Genomic DNA, 24264 nt, shown 5'->3' with positions numbered 1-24264 from the left:
CACAGGTGGACGGGTAAGTTCCAGTTGGAGGAAGCTCCCTAGCCTACAGCTGAGCATTCAGCCATAGGATCTGCAATGGTCTCAATGGATCCAAGAACTCCTGCTGACCAGCCCAAAGTGGATGGGCAGCAGGTCTAGGCAGGAGACATCAATGGCTTGAATGAGAAAAGACAAGCTATAGAGTATGAGCAGAGTTTTTGCTGCAGCAGAATCAAAAGCAAAGTTGATTGCCCCACAGACCAATGATTTAGGACTAAGGGAAACAAGATCCTCCTGCCACAAAGCTCCATGTGCTACATGTCCAGGCTACATATCCAGGAAAGCTGCAGCTTGTTCTTTACTCTCATCCCAACACCAGCAAGGAGCTGTCAAGGCATTGCCTGCACCAACCGTGACTTCTGGCCCTCTATCCTCTCCAGCTGGATGGCCCCGTGCAGAGGCAGTTTCCCTTGGAAGTCTTTGGGCACAGTTCTGTGGCAGAAGCTCCTCAGTCCCTCATTACAGACTGTTCCCAGCAAAGGAATGGCCACTTTTATCATCAGCAAGCACTCTCAGGATCACCAGGTTGGCAGCAGCCACTGGGTCATAGGAATGAATGGTTTTAGGCAACCACTGGCTGCAAGAGAAGAAGCAAGTAGTCAGCAGCTCTGCCCAAGATGGGCCTGAAATCAGGTAGTCCCTTGTGAGCTGGCAACACAGCTGCCAGGTCCACAAGCGACGCTGGCTGGACCAGGCAGAAGCTGTTCCTCACCATGCACTGACAAGCTGCTCCTCCTGAAATCGCCTGCACAGCACGCTGGGCTGGAAAGCTCTCTGTGTAAGCACACAGTAGGCCCTGGCTCCAGCAGCACCCTTCCTTGCAAGCTGAGCAGTATGCCACAGTCCCGGGACAAGGATGTCCACAGCTATCCCACAACTGGCGATGCGCGTCCCAGAACACACAGAGGGCCCAGTGCCACCAGCGGCATTCACCAAGCATGGCAGCTGCTGGGGCAGCCTGGAGCTTCTGCTCAGCCAAGTGCTCACCACTGCTGACGGGCTTTTCCTTGGCTGCCCTCAGAGTCCTCCGCCTTGCAGGGTGCACGGAGAGGCAGCTGTGGCACAGTGAAGGGTGATGCCCCACGTGCCAAACAGCAAAGTTCTTGGGGGCCTCCAGAGACGTGATGGAGGCGGGGCTCAGACTCTTGTGGTTGTTGGTGGTGGAGAAGGTACTTCTCAGTCTTCTGGTCCATGGCTCCAAGGAGACAATGGCCAAATGGTGTGAAACATGCTTCCCTCTGCAGGCAGAGCTTGCTCGCTGTGCCTGTGTCCCAAAAGCAGTGTTACTGGTTCCTCACAAACGAGATGCCTTGAAAGCAGAGGACAAATGGAACAGCATGGCTAGGGCTGTGGAATCACTTAGTGAGCTACAGGAACCGGCAAGTTTAACACCTCTTCCTCCCCTGGGCAGCAGGACAATCTGTGCCCCATCAAGCAGACTCCCCCTGGGCACCCCCGTGCCAGCAGAAACCAACAGTTCCTTATCCAGGTCATTCCAGTGTGCTGCCACTTGAGCCATCACCTCACATGGCCTTTTACGGAGTGTGACTCCTGGAGGGCAGGTTGGGACTCCCCTGGCTGGGGGAACCCACTGCTTCTGGCAGAGCAGCGCTGCTTTGCTGTCTAAGCAGCACTGACATCCAGGGCTTCCCCTGTCTTGCAATCAGCCCACTGCTGTCAGGAGAGGAACCAGGAAGAGTCTGGAGATGGAGGAGGAGGTCTCTCACAGGAAGGTCCTTGTCTTGGTTTCCCCTCCTTGGTGCACCCTAGTCAGGGTTTTACACCTCATGAAATCCCAGGCAGGGCAGCAAAGCCCTGAGCCTGCGATGCAGGTATCTGTCAAAGCTTGACGCAACAGAGTCCCACCATAAGCTGCAGGCATTTTAACTACATCACACAGATTACCTAGAAGATCGTAGCCTATGAAAGACCAAGCAGAATGAGACTACACGAGTGTCCGAAGGCCAAGCGATGTCTTGTCACTGTCACTATGAGAACCTTCCATCCTGAGGGACCCCAAAGCACTTTGCAATCTTCCATAAGCAACTGGCTCAAGTTAATGACAGGAAATGGGGCAACAGGCAGTGAAAATCTCCTCTCCAGCTGGAGCTCCACAGATGCAGAATGGGTTTATCCGGGACATGGGGTTGGCAACTCCCCAAAGCTGCAGCGATCTTTGGGTAAGTGGTAGGACTCCAATCTAACATCGCAAGATAGAGTGCCTCCAGCAGCTCAGCACTCCCTCAAGATCATTCTATGTTCAGCTCTGGCTGAGGAGAGCCCACCTACAGCATCACCAGCACCACTTCCTGCAGCACCCTGTGTTTTCCTTGAATGTTTCCCATCCAAGCGCTGACCTGGCCCAATCCTGATTAGCTTATGAGATCTGAGAAGGTCACAGCTCAGAGGTGGTGTGGGGCTGCAGGTGGATTACCATGCCAAACCACGCTGTCCCCTAACCCTGTAAATCGAGCTCTCCGCTGGCAACATGAGGATGTTAAATCCCTGAGTATCCTTGCTAAGAGCTACAGGCAGCACGCTGGCACCGGCTCCTCCCGTCTGGGCCCTGTGTGTCATAGAACCATAGATGTTAGAGATGGAGAAGCCCCATTAGGTCCCACTCCGTCCTTTCCCCCCCAAGGGCCAGTGCAGGATTGTTCCCTAGCGTCTCATCCAGTCCCGGGCAGGAAGCTTCCACCCCTTGCTGTTCAGTCTTCCCTGTGTCTCTCAGACTGAGCTATGCAGGTCCCCTCCCTCCCTCCTACTCACTGTTCAGCAGGCTCTCGGGCCCCTTCTGCGTGTCCAGGTTGGGCTGGTTCTGTTGATTGTAAAATCGCAGCAGACACTGCTGGTTGCAGAAGTGTTTGATTTGCCCCCGCCAGTGGATGGTTTCCAGCAGCTTCCCCTGACGCTTGCAGGCATGGCACCGAGCTGCCTAAAGCCCGCATCAGCAGGAGAGAAACAACGAGTAACTAACCACACCCCCTCCGAGTGCAACACAACTCTCCAGTGAAAGGTGCACATAGCAAGGTGCTGTGAGCTTCCCCACAGCAGTGCCCTGCCAGTGCCAGCCGGGGACTCCAGCGGTGCGAACTTCTCACAGCAGCACTAGCCGCGGATCCAGCACTGTGAGCTTCCTCAGTGCAGTGCTCTGGCAGGATCAGCTGGGGACTCCAGCTACGTGAGCTTCCCCGTAGCAGTGTCCCGTCATTGCCAGGCAGGACTCCAGCAGTGCCAGGTTCTCCGCAGCAGTGCCAGCCAGACTCCAGCAGTGCGAACTTCCTCAGTGCAATGCCCACTTATCTGGGTGCTGTGCCCACCACAGCACTTAGCACAAGCTGCCAGTGCCAATACTGACCTTGAAGTACCAGAGCAAGTATTTGCTTTTGCAGTCTTCACTACAGAAGTCCCAGGTGCTGCCCTCCAGCTGCTCGGTGACCGCCCGCTGGCAGGTCTGAGAACAGTAGGTGCAGGTGATGCAGCACAGGCCCAGGTTCTTGGTGAAATCCTGTTTGTAAAGAAGCACACACCCTGCGGAGAAACAATAGGAGTGAAACCTTCCCAGGATGAACTGGGGGCCTCCCTGACCCAAACATGACCAGAATCCAGGTCTGCGGAGACAACAGAGCACACGCAACACACTGTAGGGAACAATCCAGCACTGGCCCCTGGGGCTGGGATAAGATGGGACCTCATGGGGACTTGCCATCTCTCACCTCCATGCTTCTAGGAAGAGTCTGACTCCAACCTCCTGTGTGCAGGAACCCAGCAGGCAGGGCAAGGCCAGGTCAGGCCAGCCCAGACGCAAGAGCGTAGAAGTGCATGATGACAGGAGGAGCGGAGCTGCCACCTGCTGTCTCCCCAGCCCCCAGAGAGAGAAAAGCTGTGAGAAAGCCCTCCCCAAGGACACAATGAACGGTAAAGATCTTGCCCTAGGGCCTGGCTGGACAGCAAGCCATCGCCATGACAGTCCTCCCTTCACTGCATGGCAAGGCTCTCACCCCAGGGCCTGGCTAAGACAGTCTCCCCTCTGTTCCTCTCCATGCTCTCTTCTCCTCCCCCAGCATGGGCTGGCATGGGGGTTCTGCCTCTCCCGTGCCTTCCCCAAGTACCTTCACTGCAGAAGTTCTTCTCCACTCCAGAGAAGCGGATCTTCTCATGCAGCAGCTTCTCCTGCTTGCAGTGCTCACACTGAGACACTACCCCACGCAGCCGCTTGAAGTCCTCACAGCAGTCCTTGCAGCAGAACTGATACACCTTGTCCTGCCAAAGAGACCGCCACCGGGTCAGCCAGGCTGGCAGGAGGTCCCCACACTTGTCAGGGTAGCAAGAGCAAGACTATAGGGCTGAGCCAAGTCCCCAGCTCTCCTGGCACGGGGTTTGGCAGAAGTGGTCTCCTCCTGCCCTTCATCAGGATCCTGCTGAACATCAGGAGCGCAGCACTCAGCGCATGGTCTCCAGGCACGTCTCTGCAGCTAAGGCATTCAGAGCACTGGCGCAGGAGCTCTGCTTTGAGCAGGGAGAGGAAGGAGCCTCTCCAACCTCACCAGGGTTGCCTTCCACCTCAACATCCCCCTGGGGAAAGTCCTCACCTGCCAGTCTAGGATCTCCGGCTTCCCACTGAAAAGATTGTGGCAGTAATGGCAGTTGAGGTGGATCCCACCTTCCGGGCTGGTTCGCTGCAGGAGACAGAGACAGCTCATGGAGGGAGAGGCACACAGAGGGCAGTAAGCACCTGCTTTGCACTGCCACCACCTCCTGCCTCCTCCACCGTTCACAGCAGCCTGTCTGCCCCTGCTCAGACCTGTGCTTGCTGCCATTGTCAGTGACTCACAGTCAGTCCATCAGATCATGTCTCAAGCTCCTGGAGGGCAGATTCTTGAGCAATTTCACTTTGCTTCCAGGGTACTGAGTCCAGCTCTTCTCAGGAAGGCAACCTTTCAAGCTGCTACCCCTCTGGATTTGAAAACGTTAAGAGACAGGGACTCCGCTACCTCTACTGAGAATTTCTCTAAAAGATCTTGAAGCACAGGTGCCTGGCTTCTATTTTCAAGGTAATGCAACTTCAGAATTCAAGCAGCCATTCTCATCTCACCTTCCTCTGCTTGATTAAACTGCCATTTAGCACTTGGTGTCTTGTCCACAAGAATGTATCTATTAATAAAGTTATCTTCCTGGTTTTGTTTCTGATAACCTCAGATAAGGTACTCTGCAAGTGCCTCAGTACATGCATTTTTCAAGCCCAAATGTAATTTTTCTTTTTTCAGCATACTTCCAATTTTTCTTCAACATTGAAAATAAAGTGGACTTTGGATGAACATCCTTCCTATCTGTGCAACATTCTAGGTAGTTCTTTTGCTCCCTAGCCCCCAAACTTTAACTCCCTGTTCCTCTGCTTGTACTTGCAATAACTTAATTAATCCTTCCCTCTGTGGCTGTAAACCAAGACCCTCATACTGAATGGCTTATCTGCTGTAATCCTAGGGCCTTTTCAAAATCCTTACTTTTCCAGGACTTATATCCCTACACTACTTGAGTAAGGCTGATACACAATCTTGCACTGAACTGTGTTTAAGCACACTTTAGGAGTAACCAGTTTTGCCAAGCAATCCAATTGCTTTGCTTTCTGTGACTGCTCTGACCTCAGCATGAGTTAACACTTCACCAGTTTTTGTTTCATCTGCAAAATTTTATCACGCTTACTTTGACTTTATTGCCAGACGACTGATGAAGATGTTGAACTCCTTTGGCTTAATACTGATCCCCAAGAAACTGTGTTGAAACACTCTCTTCAGTGTTTTTTCTTTCACAGGTGTGTTCTGACATCTGCCAGCAAGACAGTTCCTAATCCAGGTTATGCATGGGTTTACTCATACATTACAACGCTGATTTTACATGGCAATAATCCAAGTTAGGTGAATTAGGTGAAGTCACCAGTGACTAGAAAAAGGGAAACATTGCATCCATTTTTAAAAAGGGTAGAAAGGATGACCCTGGGAACTACCAACCTGTCAGCCTCACCTCTGTGCCTGGGAAGATCATGGAACAGATCCTCCTAGAAGCTATGTTAAGGCATATGGAGGACAGGGAGGTGATTTGAGACAGCCAGCATGGCTTCACCAAGGGCAAGTCCTGCCTGATCAACAAGGCCTAATGGCCTTCTATGATGGAGTGACTACATCAGTAGACAAGGGAAGAGCTACAGATGTCATCTATCTGGACTTCTGTAAGGCCTTTGACACAGTCCTCCACAACACCCTTCTCTCTAAATTGGAGAGATAGGGATTTGACGGGTGGACTGTTTGGTGGATGAGGAATTGGTTGGATGGTCTCATCCAGAGGGTAGTGGTTAATGGCTCAATGTCCAGATGGAGATCAGTGACAAGTGGTGTCCCTCAGGCATCCGTACTGTTTAATACCTTCACCAAAGACATAGACAGTGGGATCAAGTGCACCCTCAGCAAGTTTGCAGATGACACCAAGCTAAGTGGTGCGGTTGGCACGCCTGAGGGACAGAATGCCATCCAGAGGGACCTGGACAAGCTCAAGAAATGGGTCCATGTGAACCTCATGAGGTTCAACAAGGCCAAGTGCAAGGTCCTGCACCTGGGTCGGGGCAAGCCCCAGTATTGGGCGGGGGGGAATGGAAGGGAATGGAAGGGATTGAGAGCAGCTTTGTGGAGAAGGACTTGGGGGTACTGGTGGATGAAAAGCTAGACATGAGCCGGCGATGTGCGCTCGGCAGCCCACAAAGCCAACTGTATCCTGGGCCACATAAAAAGAAGTGTGACCAGCAGGTCGAGGGAGGTGGTTCTGCCCCTCCTTCCAGTTACCAGAGCGGAGTAAAGTACTGCGTCCAGCTCTGGAGTTCTCAGCACAGGAAAGACACGGACCTGTTGGAGCGGGTCCAGAGGAGAGCCACGAAGATGACCAGAGGGATGGAACACCTCTCCTGTGAAGAAAGGCTGAGAGAGTTGGGGTTGTTCGGCCTGGAGAAGAGAAGGCTCTGTGAAGACCTTATTGCAGCCTTTCAGTATTTAAAGGAGGCTTCTAAGAAAGATGGGGACAAACTTTTTAGCAGGGCCTATTGCGATAGGACAAGGAGTAAGTAATGGTTTTAAACTAAACGAGGGTAGATATAGACTAGATAGAAGGAAGAAATTTTTTACAATGAAGGTGGTGAAACACTGGAACAGGTTGCCCAGAGCGGTGGTAGATGCCCCATCCCTGGAAACATTCAAGGTCAGGTTGGACTGGGCCTGATCTAGTTGAAGATGTCCCTGCTCATTGCAGGAGGGTTGGACTAGATGACCTTTAAAGGTCTGTTCCAACCAAAACTATTCTATGATTCAAATCTTACAAGGTCTACACCTGTAAAAACTCTACAGCTACCCTACCAACACCATTTGTGATCCCAGCAAAGGATTACATCAAGGATTTATTAAAGCAAACAAATAAAACCAACAACAAAAAAAAACCAACACAAAAAACACAAGGAAAAAACCAAACCCCAAAACCAAATGCTGCAACAGCCAGTAACTAACTCTACCTCTAGATTCTCTAAGTTTTCTCAGTTGCCCAAGGCATGTCCTGGCCTAAGTTTCCCAGGTCTTCCTGGCTGTTGCTTTGTTCTTTGACAACTGTACAAAACTAATATTCTTCCAGTTGCCTTTGAATTCAAAAAACATTTCACATATGCTGAAACTTAACATCAGAAGATTAAAAACCACCAGTCAAACCTTTGAGGATTATTAAACATGAGGTATCCAACCCTGCTGGCTGTAAATTTTTAGACAACACATCCTAGGAGACATGTTCCTTGGTGACGCCTGGCTCAGAGGGCAGCTCTGCCCCTTTTCACCCCACTAGCAGGTGCCCACTGTGCTTTGCTAGCTTACTTGTGCTTTTGCTTCTGCCCTTGTAAGGCCACTACATCCCAAACCACTCATGCAGCATAGCTCTGCACTGCACTCCCACTGGGCATAACCCGATAGACAGGAGTGAATTACAGCCTGTCTTATCCCAACGGAGGAAGGGGGAGACAGGGCCAAGACCGAGTTATTGGCAACTACAGTCACTGCAACTCTTGTGCTCCAGCAGAGACTTTCTTATGGACCCTCCCTGAGGAGCTTGAGAAAGGTGGAGCCTCTGCTAAGTGTGAAAGGAGGCATGAGCTCTATGGCCCAGCCCAGCATGAAGGATATTTCAGTACCTGGAATTTGGTCCAGCAGCTGGGGCTGCAGAACTGGTAGACAACCCGGTCTGTCTTGTTGTAATAGCAGGGTTCAGATAAACTCTTTCTGCAGAAGCTGCAGGGTCTAGAGGGACCTGATGAAACAGATAGGAATTGGTGAGGGCAGCAGCACAGGAACGCAGGACTGGATTCTGAGGATGGCATGCAAGCTACTCACTCATCCTCAGTCTGTCAAGCTATTATCAAAAAGCAAGAGACAAGAACACCAGGAAACTAAGAGCACCAGATTCTGCTAGGACAGAAATGTTAAACACGGATGGAGAGCAGAGTGGTTCAAGGAAGTGATCCTAGCTCTACAGGAATTTGGACAAAGCAGGCTGCAATACTTGCACCAGAGACCATACCCATTCCTGGACATCCTGGTACTCCGTGTAAAGCAAAGGGCAATGCCAGCACAGTATGGCACTACAACTGCTTCCTCCATTCTCAAGAACAGCAATGTACACTACCCCTCAGTACTAAGATGTCTACATGCTGCAAGGGTTCCTCCTTCTCCAAATCTCCTTCTACTGGACTCCTCCCCAGGCAAGCAACATGCCTTCTTTCCAGTCTCATCCACAAGCAATAAAAAGTACCAAGGAAGGAGTTAGAGTGGAGAGGTGACTGATTCCCTCTGCGTAGGTGCTCTTACCAACCAAGCCTGACTGCTTCACTTTGTGGGAGGTAGTGCAGCAAATGGAGCAAAACAGGCCCATCTTGCCGTTGCGATCCACGTTGGGCAGCATGTCAAAGTTCTTGCACAGCGTCTTGCACCACATGCACGGGTAGACCCGAGTGTTCTTCTGCAAACACAGAGCAGGACAGAGCTGCCAGGGAGACCATCACAGCCGGCGAGGTCCGACCCTCATATCCCACCCCACTACTGTATCCACCACAGGGCAGCTCTCCTGCAGGGAACACCTGATGCCAGAGGCCAGGCTCATAGTCTGCAGGTTCAGGCAGTGGTAGCAAAAAAGGCTGCCTGTGGCACCTCACCTTCTCATTTCAAGGGTACCCTGGCAGGAATACAGAGATTGGCAATCCCATCAAGACAGTTAAGTGAAGCCTGCTCAGGCCACAGAGGAACATATCCAGCCAAGCTTTGGGAAGACATCCAAAAGAAACCAGCCCATGCTAACTGCATATACCAGTGTCGCTGCACAGTTGAGCTTACTGAGTGCCTGACCCATGCTCGGGTCCAAGATGGGCCCCATGCGGAATAAATAAGTTCTGTTTGCCTGCTTCAAAGTTTCTCCACAGGAATCTCTTAAATGTTTTGTCAGCAATAAAAGGCCAAAAGGATTCAAGTCACCTGCTATTGCATAAAGTGCCCTGTGCCACACCGAGCAAAGTTGCTGTGTGCCCACAGAGACCCTCCACCCCAGGCAGCTGACGCCACACACCTTCTTGTAACTGTTGAGACAGGCAGAGTTGCAGAAGCGTTTTTGCTGGCCTTCATGGAAGAGGTACTCCAGGGGCAAGCCCTTGTTGTAGATGTAAAGTCCGCAGTTGTCACAGCAGTTGGTTTTCAGCCCCTTGGTGGCCCGGAACTTAGTGAAGCAGGCGTCGCTGCAGATGCGGTGAACCACGTTCCCATTGCTGACCTCATGCTGGATCTGCAGAGACATCATTGCTGTCACTTCCCCAAACCACCATGTGCCTTGTTCCAATGCATGTGCAGCGCTACTACCATGGCCCTTGGGATAACAGGCTGTTACACTATAACTGTGGCAAGTGCCATACTGGATGCTGGTGGGGACTCAGGCTGGCCTCCCTCACCAAAAGGCAGCGGAGCAATTGGGAGAGCAGAGTGGCAGGAAGCAATGAGCTTCCGGGCGGGGAGAAGCAGAAGCCTTATTCCTTCTGCTGGAATAAGGGCTGGTTCACAGTAACAAGGAGGGACCTGGGAGTGAGCCCAAGCCAGCTCAGGGGCTGAGGCCTCACACCACAGAACCTGGCAAATGCCCTGCAATGGTCCCAGGCAGGGCCAAGTGCTGCAGGTCACAAACAACTCATCCAGGACATGGGAAGGACAGGGATTTGTTTACCTCGCCAGGTTTGTGGCAGACGCTGCAGCGGCTGGTGTCCGAGGCATCCGCGGACTGAGGTGCTGGTCTGTGCTGCTGGGCCTCGTAGAGGGAGAGGCAGACAGAAGTGCAGAACTCATGGAAAGAGCCACCTGAACCAATCTGGGCAACCACAGAGTCCTTGGTGTTCCAGATCTCCCTGGGGATCAGGAGGGAATGTGTTAGTGCAGGGACACACCAGTCCTGCCACAAAGGGACAGGATAGCATGCTGCAACGCACAGGACTTTCTGGTGTCCCATAAGGGTGGCACAAACTGTCTCACAGCAGCTTCTGTCCTGGCCCAGAGGGGTGGTGCCTGAAGACGGAGCATGTGGGAGGTTGTTTTGAGAGGAGGCTGGGATATGGGTCATTGAGCCTGGGGACGGGCAGGGAAAGGCAATAACGTGAAGGGGTTTTAGGGAGCATGGGACATGCGGTGTGTGAATGAAGATATGGGGCAGCAGCTGGCAGTGGGCAAGAGTGATGTGGGTGAATGGGAAGCATGAGGGTCACAGGAATGGGGACTGGCAGGCACGGCTGTGGTGCAGGTGAATGGGGTCACAAGCATGGGAGCATTGAGGAAAGGGGAATGAACACACACTTTTTACAGAAGGTGCATATCTTCTTGCCAGGTGGTTTTTTTGAGAAGGTGGTGAGACAGGAGCTGGAGCAGAAGAGCTGAGGGAGCCCTTTACGCTGGTAGGCAGTTTGGCCCTTCTGCAGCGGGGTCCGGCAGTTGGCACAAGTCATCTTGGTGACAGTAGAGCGGGCAGCTCGCTGAGCCATCTGAGTGCGTAAAGACATGCGAGTTGAGCGTCGCGTACGAAAAGGAACAAAATCCTCGTCATTGGGATCATCCACCATTGCATCAGAGTCTTCGTCAGAGACCGGAACTGCAAAGCAGCAGAAAAGATGCACAGAAATCCCTCATTAGGAACTGAGACAGAAAACTCTGCCATGAGACACATGCTGGGGCTTTATGGGATCACCTTTCTGGAGTCCCTCCAAGTGCTTTGTACTTGTCTGGGTGGAATGATAAAGGGACCCTTAAAAGATATTCTGTTGGAATTGAAGACGAGTCAGGAGGTCTTTAAGCAAACTGGGCTTAAGTACAATTCCTTTCTAGGAAGTCATGATTTGCCAAGGTTGAGCAGAAGCCCAAAGTGTGAACATTTACAGCAGTAAACCCTCCAAGAACTGGTAGACCTTAAAGGCAACAAGCTGGATCACCAGCCTCCAGCACAGGCTGCAGAGGCAGGCAATGAAGGAGCAACACACAAATACTAGGGAATGGCAGGGTCACACTCAACATCTCAAAGAACAGAGACTTCATGTACTTCTGCAGGGAAATCCCCAAAATGCAACCTTCTTTCAGACAGCCTGCTGCCATAGAGACAAAGGAGGAAAGTTCCTGGCTGAGAAGGAAGATGGATTTCCTGGGAACAACCCCAGAGTCTCAACCTATTACTTGGTGCTTGGTGTCCACACACCACTGTAAAAACACTACAACCCCCCTTTCAACCTAAGTGCCCTGAGAAAGCAAGTCAAGTACCCCTGGGTGAAGACTCACGGGGTGAAGGGACCTGTCCTGTGTAAGAGCAAAGTCTGCACAGAAACTCCAGAGTTCCCACTGTACTCACACCATGAACCACAACGGGCCTGGGCCCTGCTCTGGCTGAAAACAGGCATTGGCCACCCCTAGTTACTCACTGCTCTCAGAAGAGTTCACAGTTTCAGGCCTGGCAGTTTCTGATCTTCTGGCTCGTTCACTTCTTTTCTGCTCCTAGAAGACATTCAGAAAATACTTGGGCTAACCATCTGCTAGGACAACCATGGACAAATATCCCAGATCATGGTGGAGTTCCAACTTCTGGGATTTGCTTTCCCAATAACTAGGCTGAAAACGGATAAAACTCCATGGATACCTGACCAGAGTTGGCAAGACGGGGAAGAGGGGGAAGTAGGCTTATGAGAATGGCATTCCAGCTGGGGGTAGCAGGGACACACTGAAGCCACATTACAGCATAGTGGCAGTGCACAGGGATCACTCTGTCACAGGAGACATGCAAACTCCTTCCCAGAGGGGTGACGAGACAGCCAGTGTTCTCATGGAGTTTGACAACAGCCAGCCATCCTCTATGCTCCTGTAGCATACATACTTGACTGCATTCTCCTCACCTTCTCAGTTGGCAGCTCGCTTCCCTTCCCAGACAGGCCTTCTCCTGGAACAGAAGCACAGAAGAAGCTTGCATCTAACATCTTGCTTTTCTCCAACAGAAGAGGACAGGTGTTCTTCAAATGCAGCCACCCCTTGGGTCAGTCTGCACATGAAGCCTCAGACAGTCCTGGCTAACAAGCACAGTTCTGGTGGTGATCAGCCACAGGAAAGCTCCTAAACCCACCACCTGTAGTTAAGAGATCCAAACGTGCAGCTTGGGAGGAGTCCTGTAAGGGGGAAACCTCCCTGCATCGGGGAGGCATGCTGGGCAGTTGCCTCCAACTGCTTCTGACCGAGACTGAGCATCTCCTGAGGATGGCCAGCCTGGGCAGAGGGACTCTGCCATTGGAAACACCTTCTCCTGGTGACCCTCAGTTCCAGCAAAGACTCCAGTGATGAAGAGTGTGAGCTAAGCTGATGCGCAGCCCCAGCTTTACCAGAGAAGCTCCTAGCTGACACAAGCATTGAAAATCAAAGTTAAAGCTACAAAAGCCAGAGCAAGAGCTTGTGTGCACCAAGGGAGCAGCTCCCAGAGCATTATTCCCTGTAAGCAAGATGGTTTCCCCAAATCTAGCCCATCAGTAGCATTCACAATTTCCATAGCAGGGGACAATGGGAAAAGTTGGAGTGCAAAACAGACTCCAGCTTCAGCAATGTGCAGCAGGATGACCTCCTGAGCAAAAGAAGCCAAGTTCTGGAGAGATAACAACCTACCTGCTGGTGGTGAGGCTTCCTGTGCTTTCAGTACACTACTTTCTTTAAGCAAGTTGTTCCCACTATCATCCCCTTCCTCTGCCTGGTTTTCCTCTGTGGGCTCAGGGGGCAAAGCTGCAGTACTGTTGTCCAGGCTCAGTTCCACTTCTGCTTCCCCTGCCAGCCCTTCCCTCTGCATGGGTGAGCTTTTTCTTGGTGCCTTCAACCTTGTCTTCTTTGTCTGTTTAAGATTGAATTGGGGGGGGGCCATTGGCAGACTTGAGGATTGTGCTGCGATTTCTTTCATGGCTGGGGCACTGCTGAGGTCTCCGGAGTCAGGAATGGGCTGTCGGGGTGATTCAGGGGCGTTGTCATCAGACAGTGCAGGAATAGCAGCAGCACCATCTTCCTTTAGGTCCCCAGAATCATTTTTTGGTGCATCTTCCCCTTCTTTCCATGTTTCTGGAACAAGGGCTTCTCTAGAGAGGGCAGAGGAGTCCGCTGGTCCATCCTCCACATCCTGGGAAGGATGTGCCTTGTACAGCCCATCCAGACCCTCCAATTTATCTAGCTCCATCAAGTCAGCAGTTTTATCCAAGTTGTCTAAGACATCAGGTTTCTCCAGCATATCCAAGACACTAGGTTTATCTAGAACAAGGTCGTTGGATTTGTTTAGTTCAGACAGGCTGTCTGCTTTCACGAGAAGGTCCAATTCCCCATCTGCAGTCATCTGCTTGGATTGATCCCAGTCAGGGGGCTGAAGAATGGAAACTTCCTGGGTAGAAGCTGTTTGGGAGCCCAGGAGATCTTCCCCAAACTCCATGTCAGCAGGGAGATCACCAATAAGCGGTTTGTCAGGCAAGGACAGGGGGTCCAAAGATCCTGAAAATTCACTGGAATCCATTTAGAAGATGGTAACTGGAAATGAGAGAGAGACTTGCAAATTAATGAAAAGTAGTCTAACACAGCGTATGAATTGTCCACTCTTCTGAACACTGTTGGAGTAAAATAAGGCCCAGTAATACTGCTAGCCATAATCAGGATACTAGCAGGTCAATCACGTCTACTTGTGAGGTTACAGGACTCTAAAGCCAAACAGCAGCAGTGGGACACAGCAGTTCAGTATAGCAGACCTTTGGGAACTCTACAGCCCCCACACACCTCACCACAGCACAGCAGACTTGATTATGCTAAATGACACAGCGGGGTATCAGAAATGACTCGAGTACCAATTCAGGAGGCTTCACACAGTTGTTCTGTGGTGTGTAATACCCCCTTCCCTGCCTTCCTCTCTATCTTACCAGACCCAAATAATCTGGTCTGTCGTTTCTCCTGATCTGTTCTCATGGAGCTAACACATCTTTTATTTTTAAAGTATCTTTTCTCTTAAACACAGAGGCAGAAAGAACTCCTTTACAGCTCTGTAGCCTGTGCCTTGAACAAGATACAGGATGACAAGATGCATGAATTTTGTCAGAGCACAGATATAAACCATGTTATAGTATAACTACAGCTACAGCATAGCCCCAAAACTATTCAGACACAAGAGCAATTGGCAAAGCCTAAGTTAGAACTAGGAGGAATTCTGGAGAGTGGCAAGAAGAAAGGTGGTAAAGCCCAGATTGTCAAAAGTAGTCAAGAGAGGAAGAACAAGTAGCAAAGTAGACACGAACATGCAATGTGAAGTCAGGAAAAAAGACCAGCATGACTTTGCAGGGCACAGACAGCGCACTTGCACAGGAAGATATGATGCTGACTGCTAACATCAGAGGGACAAAGTTACAGCCCAGCTCCTCATGGTCGACATTATCATAAGACAGAAAGGGCAAGACTTTTAAATGAGGCAAGTAAGCATTTATATCAATATTGGCTAAAAATGAATTATACCCCCACAAAGAGATAACCATTGACAAACCTGAAGAGGGAAGGGGAGAAGGAGCTGGAGTCTACAAGTGGTGAGGCAGAGTAAGACTTGAAGTAGCATCACGTCCCCAGAACAGGCTATAAGTAGACACTACAAGGAAGGGACTAGAAATCAAAGGATGTGGCACCAACATATCCTCCCCTATTAGAGTCATTCTAATTCTAAATTTGGCACTGTTTTAGGCCCTGAAGCAGAATATTCAGTATTCCTGTCTACTGGGGCTTACTATGGGCATAACTCATCCATATCAATGAAGGAGGAAGCCTGAAATAATTTCACTGGTGATGGCCAATTAATTCTTTCTTTATATCCTTCCCTCTGAAAGGATAACCAAGTCTCACTCACAAATGGTTTTCTCAGAACTAAACAAGACATATTTGGACAGAGAATGTACCCAACTTCTGAAACTCATTTAAGCAGGAGTTTAGGGAATCATACCCTACAGCTGGAGTTCAAAGTCATTGCCTTCTTATTTTATCTAAAAACACATTTTCTGTTTCACAGTGGCAGATAAGTACCGTTCCCACACTCACAACAGAAACTACAGAAGAGGTAATCTTCAGAGATGCTCAGCAAGTTTCACCACTAAAGACTTTGGTGATTCCATTCACTTTCTCTAGTTACAGAGGAGACAAAGCTTCTAGAATTCCAGAGCAATACAGGATCTAATACATGGTTTAGGGTGGCTGACAAAGAAAAATAGAAGAACAAAGTGAAATAGAAATAAAGACATCTGAAAGAAAGGTCCTAAGGATTTGAAGCAGGTGAGAACCCTCGCAAGAAGATAAACACATTTTTTTCTGCTGCTCAGAATACAAACAATGCCTCCTTCTCAAAGATGTCCCCCATCCAGATTTCCAGACAGACAGCAGACCTTACAACAATAAGCAGCAGAAAGGTCAAGCCACCGAGATGAATAAGGAAAGTTTATTTATAGGTATACTTAACAAGACTAACATACTCCTCCAATTCACCTTCAGACACTTTGCACAAGTCTGCAATGAACCACAGAGGTGATACTCCTACAGTATTTGCCACTTTCAGCTGGCCTAGTCTTTGCTTGGTAAAAGAGACCCTGGGAACAATTTTGGAACATAAGAAATCCATTTGGGCATTCCCTCCCAGAGGATAATGCAAGCAACAATTAATCTATGAACTTGCCATGCTACTCGTGCTCTACAAATAGACCAAAAGCATCTGGTTTCAATAGTGCATACCTTTCAATTGCTTTCAAGCTTTAGGTGCAAGAGCATTACAATGCAAGACAACAGTTTGACAAACTTAATGGTGACAACATTGACCAACAAAACGGTCTTAAAGAGAACAAGTATTCTGCAGACTAAGTCAACTCCAAACTATTGGTATGTGGTTGGGACAGATACGCAGACCTTTCTGCAGACCCAAGAGTCCGCAGTAAGACCACTCACTTGCACGTTCTGGTTAGAAGCACAGCGCTTACCCTGTTTGTTCAAGGTCCTGTCCACTTTCATCAGCTCTGTCCGAAACCCTCTGGCAGAACAGCTCACACGTTCTGGCGAATGACCCAAAAACTTATTCTTAGGATGTGCAAAGCTAAGGACTGCTGCAGGCAGTGAAATGAAAGGACCATGTATTCAAATATCCTGTTCCTATTCACACCAAGAATGGATACCTGGGGAGAGAGTATAACAAACATAACTAACAGGACATTCCTCTTCAGCACATCCTCCAATCAAGCAGCTAACATCTGCTGAAGAACTGCTTGGCTTGAGTTGCACTGAGACTGTCACTGTTAAGAGTCTGTACTGGGCAAATCCTCTACAAATCTGCCTAATCCCCCTTTGAACAATTTATACTTTGGGCCTCCAAAAATTCCAGTGGCAATACGTTCTGCAGCCTAACATTTAGTTTTTAAAAGTATTTTCCTTTTATTTATTTTAAACCTGCTACAGCAGAGCTCTGTGACAAGGCAATACAGAGCAGATGAGTGCTGACTTTTGATGCATTTATAAGAATCTGGAAGAGTTGATGGAGTTAGAGTTGAGGCTGGACCCAAGGAGGTGATGCTGACAAGCAATTTGAGTGGGAAAGCAAGGAATGTCCCTGCCCATCATTGCAATTCTCTTTCCCTGACAATGAAGTCTTGACAGTGGCTTTCAACTGCCAGCTGATGAGGATGAAGAGGGCAGCCCTCAGAACTGGAGAGAACAACGTTTTCTAGCTCTGTAGGTTGCTCTGAAGTCAAACTCAACCTGAGGAAATTAGAGCTGCCCAGCTGCAGCAGGGTAAAAAACTACTTATCCTGTTTGCCCCAGGTGTTCAGATTCTTCTGGGCTTTCTGCTGAGCTTCACAGTGACTTAAGCTGCCAACTGAATGTGCACTCTACCTCTGGTAAAGTCTCTTCTCACTTTCTCCAACAGAAGAAAAATAGTTATTCTTTCTGGCAGATGCTGAAATGATCCACCACAAGTCATCATCTTTTTTATTCCAGGACCATCTAATGCACAGCTCAGTCACTGGGCCCAGGTCACTGGTCTGCTTGAAATCTTCCTCTTTTCCAGCCGCATACCTGACAGTGAGGAGAGTACGCTGGAATGAGACTCGGCCAAAAAAAGAGGAGGCAGTGTGAAATCCTGCACATTACAGCGGATCGGACATTTAGAAACTCCTTACTTAGGACTCGGCACCATCCTCTCCGGAGTATTCAGTAACAGATATTCCTGGGAAGATCAAGTTCAAGGAGTGAAGTCCCCTGCACAACAGTCTGAAGCAGAGTGCTTCTCAGGTAGCATGCAAGAGTTTCCAAAGAAGCGATGGGACAGCTGAGGGTCTTCCCCGAGTGCGCAGGACTGGTGTAGAACACAACACTGACTGCCAAATCCAACATGTGTGACTACCAGACCTGACCTGCCCTTTCTGCCAAAGAGGGGGCACATGGATCTCCTCTCAGACCTGGAAGCTCAGAGACATCTCTGCCAGGACACTCAAGTACACCAAGTGACTGCCTGGGACTTTATCTAGCTTATTAAGGACATCAGTTGTGCTGTACAGATCTTCCACATCTTAGTGTCCTCAGATAACTATTAGCAGGGGAATATGTGGCCTACCTACAAAAATGAGGAGCTACCATTAAACATTTAATTAAAATCAGTCAGCAAGAAAAAATACTGTTGTTACTCCCTCATGATGAAGTGAATACCTCAGAAGTCTCTACTGCCCACAAAAGAGCATGGCCACGCAGTTACTGCTTTCCTATAGCAAAGGAACAGCAACTGCTTGGGTACCTGTCCTAGACTTTTGTTCATGGATATGGATTCAGATTTTCAAGACTTTTGAAGGCTGACGGATTTATCTTTTTTTGCTGTTAGAAATCATGTGGAATATGAAAAGCATTAACTAATAACTACAAAAATTAAGAGACTTAAATCAACATTCCAGCTAATTCCTATCTACGAGTTCTGTAAGACCTGAGCAGAGCTCTGGAGGAAGTTCCTATTTTTTGTGCCAAATTTTAGAATAAACAGTAACAGCCAACCTAGTATTTCTCAACAAAAACAACAGTGGTTGATACACAGTTCTATCAATAAAACATTAACAAAATAATATCATGTCCTACCAGCATAGTTTCAGTCAACAGATCTTCATTAACAATATTATACCTTGAGTGACAAATCTGGCAAAAGCTAACTTCACTGCTGTGACTTATCTGAGTTTATCTGGGTAGATGATCGCTTTCCACATTCAAGCACTGCAAACATTTATTACAAATTGGTTAATTCATTTTAAAGCAAATGAATTTATGAAGAATCACCAGTAAACTAAGCACACTGCTAAGGACCAGGTTTCAGTCCAGTCAAAATTCTCCAGAAAGGAGCAGAAAGGATTTCATTATTCACTAGTGTTTTTAGAGAGGCAGCTCTCTGAGCTCCCACCTGGGAGCCCAAACTCAGTCTTCAAAGAGCATAAAGCCCATTGGTGACATTCAGTACAGTGCTTCTTGCACACAGTACCACGTTAGACCATTACTGTCTCATTCTCGGCTAGTGTCTACACTTGATGACAGATACTAGAAGAGCTGAGATGTTTCAAATAAAAAAAATATATTTTTTAGATATTTTCTGTGTCAGACATTTTCTGACACAGTAATGCAAGAATCCCACTGCTTCAAGAATCAAACATGGTTCAGAAAACACCTTCCAGTGATAAACCTATTTTGTTCATTGAAAAGAAATGGGGAGACATGACCCATCTCAAAAAAACCCACAAGGTAAGAAGATCTACAGCAGAGAACTCTGAATTCACAGATACAGAGAAATGCACATGAGGACTCAAAAAGCTGGAAGTCAAAGTTGGACGAACGCAGAAACAGCTATTTCCAGATTAACACTATAGATGATTACTTAAACAACTGACCCAGGGACATGTAAACCCTCTATGACTTGGAGATCTTACAACAGCATTCAGTGATTCTCTCCAAGTCAGCTATAGCTACTGCAGATGTCACTGGTCAAGTTCTTCAACTTGTGCTTTGCAGGCAGGGCTTGGTGAACAGTTGTCTCTTCTCATCTCCAAATGTATTATTGGTTCTCTCAATTAGAGTGCAGAGGTAGCTATCACCATGTCCCCTTCAGGCCAGTATTCATGTGTGACTGGAACTGTCTACACAACAGGAACTGGTAGATGGGGAAAAGAAGATCCTTCCCAGAACATCACCAGCAGCCTCAAGACTCCAGCAATGGTTTTCTAACAGTCCCAAAGCCAGGAGGTATCAAGACCACTGCTAATTTTCTACAGCAGGAGTACCAGCTTAGGGTGCAGGCCTCAAACTTAGTATAGCAGTCACCCAGAATCAAGAAAACCTGAACCCTCCAACACCAAGCAGATGGCGCTGCAAAACAGCACCATGGGTTTCCTGTTAATTCCTCAAAGGCAGGAACAACCAAACTAGATTTTGAGCTTGCATTCCAGAAGCTTCATCTCAGCTTCAAGAAAGTGCAAGAGGAAGGGTAAATTTCAGAAATCTTCTTGCAGAATTGTCTGGAATTAGGTTTACCAGAAGACTCCCTGCAACACTTCAAAGGTACATGACAACATTCCTCAGATCTCAGCATTATTTGCTGCTAGCCCAACACTCCCGTACTAGTAGTAAACTCCAAGACAACCAACTGGAGCATGCTCATCCATCCGGAATGCCATCCTGGCAGCAGTTTGAAACTGCTTGGATACTCTTGGATAATCTTTTCATAAGACCAGGATCCCCCCAAGCACTAAGTGTCAAGGCTTTCAAACAGAGAAAGGAGCAACAACTCTAGGTACGCTCTAACAACTTGCTTTGCCTACACGTTAAGAGAGAGGTCTTAGCAGCAATGCCTGGTGTCTGGAGAGCAATTCAGCTTCAAGAACCAACTCCACTTGGAGATCAAGTCAGAGAGAAAACTCTCCTGCCGCTTGTACAGCTTTGTGTCTATAGCATGAATAAGCAACGTTTCTTCCAAGGCTCACCACTTGCCACATGACAACATCTGCCAAAATAGTGTTATACACAGGGGAAGGGGGGGGGTGGGTAAAAAAGCTTTGGGAGTACTATCTGAAGCACAACAAAAAAGCACGGAGGTGCATGGCATGCTCGAGCAGCGTCTGTTGAAACTGCCGTAATGCTATTAAGACACTGATTAAAAGACAGAAATAGACAGTAGACCTGGAAGTGGTCTAAAAGAGATGGCCCCCAAGTCTCCACCTGTTACCCAAATGCTGCAGGAGGATGTTGGATCACCTAACGCAAAGTCCTGGACACCTCCCACAAGCAGCCACAGCCAGCTGGAAAGGAAAGCTGCAGGCACAGCAGGTGACTCTCCAAAGGGGGATGCCGCAGCCTGGGAACAGGCCATGGACTCCCCGGCCCTGGAGGTCCTCAAAACTCAACTGGACAAAGCCCTGAACAACACGGTCTCAAGTCAGCTCTGCTGTGAGCAGGAGGTCAGTTGGACTAGAGACCTCCAGAGGTCCCTTCCAACCTAAATCTGTCTGTGGTTCTTTGACTACACCTTACTACACAGGGAAGAGAGAGAAGACAAGAGGGCAGTCTCAGGGAGGATGTATCTTTGAGGGCAAAGCATCTAATTTTCCTTAAGTGGCCTTACAAAGCCAAAATACTGGAAGTGCAAGGTGAGCTGTCTCCTCAGCCTTGCTGACAGTTCCAGATCCCTCTGCAAGGTGCCTGCCACCAGGTCCTCAAAAAGGCATCTCAGTGTCAGGACATTTCACCTCATGTGCAGCTGTACAAACTGGCCCTTGGTAACGCTGTGCTGAACAGACCAATGTCTCAGCCTAGTGACTGACTCCTTTCTCTTTACACTGCCAAGGGCTGAGCCAGCAGAGCAGGCTTACAGGAAGTGGCCAGAAGACACCACCAGAGCCCACGGCCAGCAGGACTGGTGAAGATGGTCTCAAGCATGTCCTTTCCTGACCAGTGCTGCCAGCAGAGGAAGAAGTTAACACTTAAAACACTCTACTGAGATTAAAACACAATTCCAGTGAAATCCTCCTAGCACAGTCCTCGCTAAGCTAACAAATTCATAGTCACAACTGCAGCCTATTCCATACTTCCCCTGAATTGCTTTCACCATAACCCTTCTGCACTAGAGGCTTCTGCTAGCACACCTGTGTCCATCAGGGTCACGCATCCCAGCATCACTGACCATAAAACATCCATAAAAGAAGTAACACAAAGGGCTTTGTTCCCAAAGTAAGGCCGTGCACTCAGCCTCAGCCCCTCGCTCTGGCTGTCAGAGCTGTGGAGGAATCTGGTGTGACTTACTGTCATCCTCCAAAGCATCCTCCAAAGCAAGGGCACGCACAGTAAGAGGGATGTAAGCAAGTGCGGAGAGAAACAGAGACTGTGCAAATACCCATGCTGGGGCATGCTGCAGGTTGGCCATTACAGGCAGCAGCTCTGTAGGCTGTGGCTATTCCTTTAGTAAAGCTGGGCTGGCAATAACAACAGAGCTACGTTCTTATCACCAGCTTTGATCCCAGGATAGGCAGGGTTAGGCAAGAAAATGTAGATTAAAAGTTTTCTTGGGGAATGCAGCAGCAGTGAGAGAGAAAAAAGTTACAGCCTAGAACAAGAGCCATAGCTGAAGCACAGCAGGAGGAGAAGGGAAGAGCACAAACGAAGCAGCTCTCATCCTCATCAGAAAGAGACTCCAGGAACCATTCCCCAGCACTCAGCTGAGCATCCTATCCCCCACCATCACCTGACAACAAACCATGTCCTGTGCTGCCTCTGCCCACACAAGCATATCTGACTGCCAGGGCCTTTTCCTGTGCCAGGCACATGCCACAGCCAGCTCCCAGCCTCGCCAGCATACCCTCCACAGCATACCCTCCCATCTGGGGCAGTCCTGCCTCCACCTCTACAAACCACACAGGAGGTACTGGTGCTCCCCAGGGCACCTTGCTGGCCACGGCCACGCTGCTCACACACAGCCCAGCCTGCTGAGGCTTTGGCAGATCAGGGCTTTGCCTCCTCTGGCAGTACAAGGCAGCTTCAGCCCTGTGGGGCTGGACCTTTCTCTCACGGGTCCTGATCCTCGAGGGCAGTGCATGGTGTCCAGGGATCCACACGCACACTCCAGGCCTCAGGGACACTCCCAATCCCTGCCCGGGTCCAGACCCACCCCATCCACACAGGGGGAAGGCAGACAGAATGGTCAGCCAGTTCTTGGTCAAACGCAACCAGCAGCTGCGTTTTTTGTGAGCTCCACACACTTTGTTACTACATGTGGTGACAACAGCATAACGGCTGCATCGCTCAAAGCCTCTGCCTGAGCTGCAGGGAGAGGCGAGCCGAGGAGGGTGCTGGGACAGGGCACCGGGTGCACAACAAGCTTCGGGGCAGCTGGTTGCCAGGGGGAGGCTGGGGGCCGTTTGCTGCCGCTCCACAGAGCAGCTCCCCACAGCAGGGACAGGCCCCGCTGGGGTGGGTACACCCGGGGCTGGGGCAGGTCTCATGATCCACGAGCCCCTGGGCCCAGCCTGTGCCCAGGCACCGATATGGCAGGGGATACAGCCAGCCCCCAGCACCAGGGTGGGGGCCCCCGCCGGGGCCTGCCCCCTCCGTGCCAACCGGCACCGGGGCGGGGGCTGCGCGGGGATGAGTGTCAGGCTGGGGCTGCTCCCGCCATACCGGGGGGTAGGCCTCTAGGTCTGCTCTCCCCAGAAGGGGCGAGGGTCGCACCGGGGTCTCCCCCGTCCCGACTAGGGGGCTGGGGCTGGGGCTGGGGCGGGGCCTGACCCCCTCCAGCAGACATGGGGCCGGTGCCGCATCGGGGTGACGTCCCCGGGACCCGCCCCCCGCTGCAGGGCGCCCCCAGGCGGTCGCTACGGGGGGGGGGGGGATGAGCGGCGCTGGCCCCGCCCCCTCCCGGAGCGGTAGGCCCCGCCCCCTCCCGCCAGGCGCGCGCCGCGCCCCGCCCCCCATCCTGGGGGGGGGGCCCACCCGCACCCCCGGGACCCGCGCCGCACGCGCCTGCCCCGCCCCCACCCGCGGGGCCAAGCACCGGCACCCTACGGGCGGGCGCCCCAACACCGCCCCACGCCGCGCCGCCGCCCCACCTGCGCCTCCCGTGCAGCCGTAGGGAGGCGCCCGCGGCTGGCGCCGCTCGTACCTGGCTCCCCGGTGCTGCGCCGCCCGCTCTACCCAGAGCCCGGATTCGCGTCGCGGCCCCTTTAAATGGAGGCGCCGCTCGGAGCCCTCAGCGCGCTGCAGCCCGAAGGGGGGCGGGGGCAGGGCCCCATTGGCTGTGCAGAGCGAGGGACGGTTTCCCATTGGCCGCGGCGGGGCCTGGGCTCGCGAGACTCGCTTGCAGGCGGCGGCCTCGGAAACGCGGAGCGGAGCTACGAGCCCGGGATCGGCGCAACAGCCCGGACTCCGCCGGGCGGCCGGAAAACCCGGAACAGATCAGTGTAGCAGAGCGGGGCTGCGCGAACAGACAACGCGGAACGGAGCGCGGGCAGCGGCTGCACTCCAGCGGGGCAGGGCGCGGTGGACGTGCGCGGCGGAGGGCGCGGGCCGGACCCAGTCCCCGCCGGTGCCCGCGCGACCACCC

General features: G+C 50.7%; 1 protein-coding gene across 7 annotated transcripts in view; it reads right to left on the bottom strand.

Moving 5' to 3' along the window:
• ZMYM3 (zinc finger MYM-type containing 3) overlaps positions 1-24264 on the bottom strand; it is a 33479-nt gene that overhangs the window by 8954 nt on the left and 261 nt on the right. For 2 of the 7 annotated variants that reach the window (XM_075513430.1, XM_075513435.1), the window contains exons 2-13: positions 13272-14168; positions 12518-12561; positions 12050-12122; positions 10941-11232; positions 10321-10498; positions 9676-9888; positions 8925-9075; positions 8252-8367; positions 4632-4718; positions 4152-4302; positions 3398-3570; positions 2809-2974 (exon numbers count right to left, since the gene is read on the bottom strand). In XM_075513430.1, the coding sequence (XP_075369545.1) occupies positions 2809-2974; positions 3398-3570; positions 4152-4302; positions 4632-4718; positions 8252-8367; positions 8925-9075; positions 9676-9888; positions 10321-10498; positions 10941-11232; positions 12050-12122; positions 12518-12561; positions 13272-14154 (2527 nt within the window). In that variant the 5' untranslated portion in view covers positions 14155-14168. The other 5 variants (XM_075513432.1, XM_075513431.1, XM_075513433.1 and 2 more) reach the window with 5 other exon arrangements.

This window comes from Mycteria americana, chromosome 10, assembly GCF_035582795.1.
Source record: "Mycteria americana isolate JAX WOST 10 ecotype Jacksonville Zoo and Gardens chromosome 10, USCA_MyAme_1.0, whole genome shotgun sequence".
Lineage (NCBI taxonomy): Eukaryota > Metazoa > Chordata > Aves > Ciconiiformes > Ciconiidae > Mycteria > Mycteria americana.
Note: the sequence above shows the minus strand (reverse complement) of the source record. Positions and strands in the feature narration are given on the sequence as shown.